Here is a 4,692-nt window from a genome sequence, read left to right as displayed (position 1 = left end):
GTAAGTCTGTCAGCATGAGAATGTAGGTGAAAGGTCTTACAACAAACCTCGCAGAAAAACACGAAGTAAATATTTTTGTCCTAGGAAAGCTTGGATGTCCCTGCACTTCATAGAATGAAACCGAGACACCCCTCTGTTCCAGTGTGAGAGCCAGCAAACACAGTGTAATCACGCTCTCAGTGAATGTGACTTTACTGTTAACAGTGTTTATGGACTCCTCGCAAAAAGATAAAAAGTTTATCGATGATGTTGCAGAAGTTCAGTTGCAAACTCTGCAAATATACTAGTGATGTGGGTTTCAATTTTTGTCTCTGTTTTGCACAATACGAGGTTTCATAAAGAAAACATTTTAATCTTTTGTCCAATACACTGCAGAAAAATGTGTTTATGAACGGCGATAACGATTGTATTTGACATGGAACATCTATATAAAATAATTTACTTTACATAACCTAGTCTATATACTTTTCAAATATAAAGTGAACGAATAACAGTTTAAGATTAATATTTTACCTGTAATTAAGTGGAGGTTTATTACAAAATGGCACAATGCTGAAAAAAAACAAAAAAAGTTGTGAATTTATTTTGTTGCAAAAATGCATATTTATAAATCCTTATTTCGCTGCATAGATTTAGGTTTCCTTATTGGGGTTTCTGCAGGTCTTAAGTCTTAATTTGCCCTTCCACAAATTAAAGCATAGGTCCTAAATTAGAGCAGAAAGTCTTAAATTCATAATGGCACGCAAGATTTAAAATAAAGACATTAAGTCTCTTCTGTAATATTGAGCAAAATTAAATTAGTTTATGCGTAAAACAAGAACAGATGCCAATGGGAACGAAAACTTGCTATTCAAAATGTCACTATTATTTCTTTAATATTAAAATTAAGGGTTTAAGAATTCCAAGAGTTAAGTAAATTAGGAAGGGGGGGGGGTATGTATTTTTGAGAGGTAACTATCAAGTTGGAATTCATGCAGAGTCTGTTTTGTCCAAGTATACTCCTCTTGCCCTGTATTTTCACAACATGTTAGGGATCGTAGAATGCCAAAAATAGCATACAAGTCAAATCAGCAAGTATACACACACACGACATCACTACTATAAAGAGGAAGCACACGACACAAGTTTGTGGTAAAAAATAAAATGTTTAAGTTTCCTTTTTTTTAGCAACTTCGTGTTTTTACTAAAACAGTTCCAATTATGCCGTAGTCGACAAAAACAGGTTAAATCCGAATTCAAAGATTAGATGACATAACGGATCCACAAATATAAAAACAGGACAGTTATTGGACCTCGAATGTGAAGAGTACCATTCAAGAACAGTTTAATATGTAGTCGAAATGGATACCAAAAGTTTCCAATTAATACACAGTCAATAAGATGCATTGAAACGTTACGTACTTGAATAATCAAGTCAACATACGCAAGAACTAACTGTTGGTTTAAAAGTAAGATGTCTAGCCTTGGCAGCCCTAGGTTCTTCTGTGCACTTGACTCACGTTTCAGTCCATCTTAACTTCCAAATATTAGAGTCATGGGATCACAAAGAGCTTTCAATGTTAACGTTAAACATCCACTCCCCAAGAAACAGTTAAAATGAGGGAGAAATATGTCCTGCAACACAGTGTCCCCAGTCAAATCAGGTTAACTTCAGATTTAAATCTTAAAAATGTTAAAGTTGACCAGTCAACTTCAGCAATATTAAAATGCCAAGTTAGAACCACCCTGATAAAAAAAAAATAAGATACAGTACCAATTCGGCTTGATGGCCATTTAAAACAAAGAAAACAGGGACGTATGGCAAGAAGGGGAGGGAAGTTCAGTCCAAGAGAAGAGAGATCTAGTAGTCCACAGGTTCGTCACCCTCTTCATCTAGCAAACATGTGCGAATCAGGGCCTCGGTGACCGCATAGGGGTCGCAGTTGGCAGATGGGCGGCGATCCTCAAAGTAACCCTTCTTTTCTTGTCCCACAGTTCGTGGGATGCGGATGCTAGCACCACGGTTCGCCACGCCTGCAGAGAACTCGTGGATGTTGGAGGTTTCATGGTGGCCAGTCAGTCTGCGAGCATTGTCCAGGCCTCCCTTTGGATCATAGGCACGGATGTGGTAGTTGTGTCTCTTTCCAAGCTTATCAATACACTCCTCAATGCATCTAGTTAAGGATATACAAAACAATAGTTTATTACTCTGCAGACACCCACATTAACAAATCATAGCCAGCCATTTATATTTTTATTTGCCAAAAAAAACAAACATTAGAGCTTACTTCAGCCCACCATCTTCCCGCATTTCCTTGGTGCTAAAGTTAGTGTGGCAACCAGCACCATTCCAGTTGCCGGGGATTGGCTTAGGATCAAATGAGGCTACCACACCAAAATCTTCACAAACTCTGTGCAAGATGAAACGAGCTGCCCACAAGTGATCTCCCATGCGGATGCCCTCACATGGGCCAATCTGGAACTCCCACTGGAAAATAAAAGCTACGTTAGAACCAATCAGGAATTGATGAAAGATTTGAAGTCACATTCCAACAGGGAAGTCTTAAATGGCTTAACACTTAATGGCTGACTGTAGTTTTCGTCCCAGAACAGTGGAATGGAAGTTACCTGAGCTGGCATAACTTCGGCATTGGTTCCACAGATCTTCACACCAGCATAGAGGCAGGCTCTGTAATGAGCCTCCACAATGTCTCTGCCATAAGCTTTATCTGCTCCAACTCCACAGTAATAAGGTCCTGTAGATATTGGAGCAGCATGTTATGACCAGACATTTTATGAACATCATTGATCTGGCCAATTATGAGTGTAAAAGGAGCCATCCTTACCTTGGGGACCAGGGAACCCATTGGAGGGCCAACCAAAGGGATGTCCATCCGTACCCAGGATGGTATACTCCTGCTCCATGCCAAACCAAGGCATCTGATGATCTATCATTTCCATTATCTTTTTACATGTGTGACGATGGTTGGTTTCTGTGTTTGAGACCAGAAAAGCTATAAGTCTTCAAGCAAACCCGGAGCAAACAAACACGGTTGAGGTTTTATCCTCAAACAAACATACCAGCAGGTTTCCGGTTGTACTTGAGCACCTCGCACAAGACCAATTTGTTGGGGTCTTTGCGGAAAGGATCCCTGAACATGGCAGAGGGGATGAGATACATGTCGCTGTTGGAGCCTTCAGATTGGTACGTGCTGGAACCATCAAAATTCCACTCAGGAAGATCTGAATAATGAAACCGGATCCATTAGACTTTCTAGACTTAAACTAAAATATTTATAATTGTAATGTAGCTTGATGAGGCTTTGTCTAGCTTACCTTCGATGCTTTTAGGCTCCGAGTCGAGTGTCCTGGTCTTGCATCGCAGTCCTTCTCCGGTTCCATCGATCCAGACATACATGGCTTGTACTTGGTCTCCCTGAGGCAGTTCCATATACTGCCGTTTTACCACTTTACTCAGCTGAGCACTGGCAGACATGGCCATTTTTATTACTATAAATCACCTAAATAGGAGGAAAACAGATTTTAAAAACACTACGAAGTAACACATTGAAAATATTGTAGCTCCTTACACATGAAGCCACTTGCAGAAGCATCAAAACATACATACATCACGAGGACCAATAGTTAGGGAACAAGACGAAGCACAAACAAACGTGATAATTTCGTCAGTTTTGACACTAAACCCCAGCACTGATTGGATAATAAACCTTTTATTTCGTGTACCCCATTGAATATGGCATGTTAAAACAACAAATTAGACAGTTATTGAGATAAAAAAAACGTTTCTTGAGCCTTATGAATCGGTTTAAATGGGGTTGTGAAACACTAGACCACGTGCTTTGTAATCAGCGTCTTGGATTCACTTGTGAAAGGGTTGTTCGATCAACATGGAAATCAGTATTGATCGTACAAATCAGTAGGTCGATGCAAAAAACATAATCGCTGCTCTACAAAAAAATCATGTCAAAGTAGCCACAAGCATACAACTCGAAGCTTTCCTGCGCATCCCCGACTACACAGATAGCAACCGGTAGCCATGGTTACAGCGAGACAGTATTACATCACATTAAAAGGGCGAGTTCCACTATAATATATAGATCAGTGAAGAGTTCACAAAACAATAAGTCTATTCGGTTTAAAACTAACTCACTATCATAAAAAGAAAAGAAAAACAGAATGCAGTTTTATATCCCCAAATTAACGTTCACAAAAGCAGACAAGTGCATCTCACGCAAACGGCAGTCTGACAAATAAAAGAAAGCTCCGTACCTGGCCACCGACAAGAAAGGAGAATGTATGATACCCGACTGGCAGGTCCAGTTATTTTACTGATTTTTCGGTCCTCGGTGTTCTCTCATTCTCTGACCAGGCGTTTGGACCGTCAGCCTGATTTATATGTATGGTGCAGGATCGCGGCGCGTGTGATTGGTCGAGGAGAAGCGGGATCCGTCTGTTCTCAGGTGACTGAAGGGACGTCATTGGCCGGAGTTCAGCAGCGAAGTCACGCCCTCAGCTTCGTCGAGGGAGCGTTTGCGTGCGAGTAGTCCTTTGTTGGTCATTCTCTTGAAAGAGCAATAAGGAAGTTTTTCCAGCCGAAGTAAAGTCACAACATTGCAGCCTGTTTTAACTGGAGTTTAAAGAACAATGTTTCACAACGAATGAAATCTCAACAAAAGCCAGATAAACAAACAT

At 40.3% G+C, this 4,692-nt stretch overlaps 1 protein-coding gene across 1 annotated transcript; it reads right to left on the bottom strand.

Moving 5' to 3' along the window:
* Positions 1 to 1,125: 1,125 nt before the first annotated feature.
* Positions 1,126 to 4,425, bottom strand: LOC113115323 (glutamine synthetase-like). Its single transcript, XM_026282816.1, has 7 exons — positions 4,270 to 4,425; positions 3,316 to 3,500; positions 3,061 to 3,222; positions 2,826 to 2,972; positions 2,608 to 2,735; positions 2,268 to 2,467; positions 1,126 to 2,153 (listed from the first exon to the last, which is right to left on the bottom strand). The coding sequence occupies exons 2-7, from the start codon at positions 3,479 to 3,481 to the stop codon at positions 1,841 to 1,843; spliced, it is 1,116 nt and encodes a 371-aa protein (XP_026138601.1). The 5' UTR covers positions 3,482 to 3,500; positions 4,270 to 4,425; the 3' UTR covers positions 1,126 to 1,840.
* Between the last annotated feature and the right edge of the window lie 267 nt (positions 4,426 to 4,692).

This window comes from Carassius auratus, chromosome 2, assembly GCF_003368295.1.
Source record: "Carassius auratus strain Wakin chromosome 2, ASM336829v1, whole genome shotgun sequence".
Lineage (NCBI taxonomy): Eukaryota > Metazoa > Chordata > Actinopteri > Cypriniformes > Cyprinidae > Carassius > Carassius auratus.
This window is presented reverse-complemented; position numbering and strand designations above follow the sequence as displayed.

Coding starts and splice junctions, on each gene's coding strand:
- LOC113115323 (XM_026282816.1), bottom strand. CDS start 3,481: ATGGCCATGTCTGCCAGTGCTCAGCTGAGTAAAGTGGTAAAACGGCAG. Junction 2,973..3,060: donor GTACAACCGGAAACCTGCTG/GTATGTTTGTTT, acceptor TCTCAAACACAG/AAACCAACCATCGTCACACA. Junction 2,736..2,825: donor TGGGTTCCCTGGTCCCCAAG/GTAAGGATGGCT, acceptor CAATATCTACAG/GACCTTATTACTGTGGAGTT.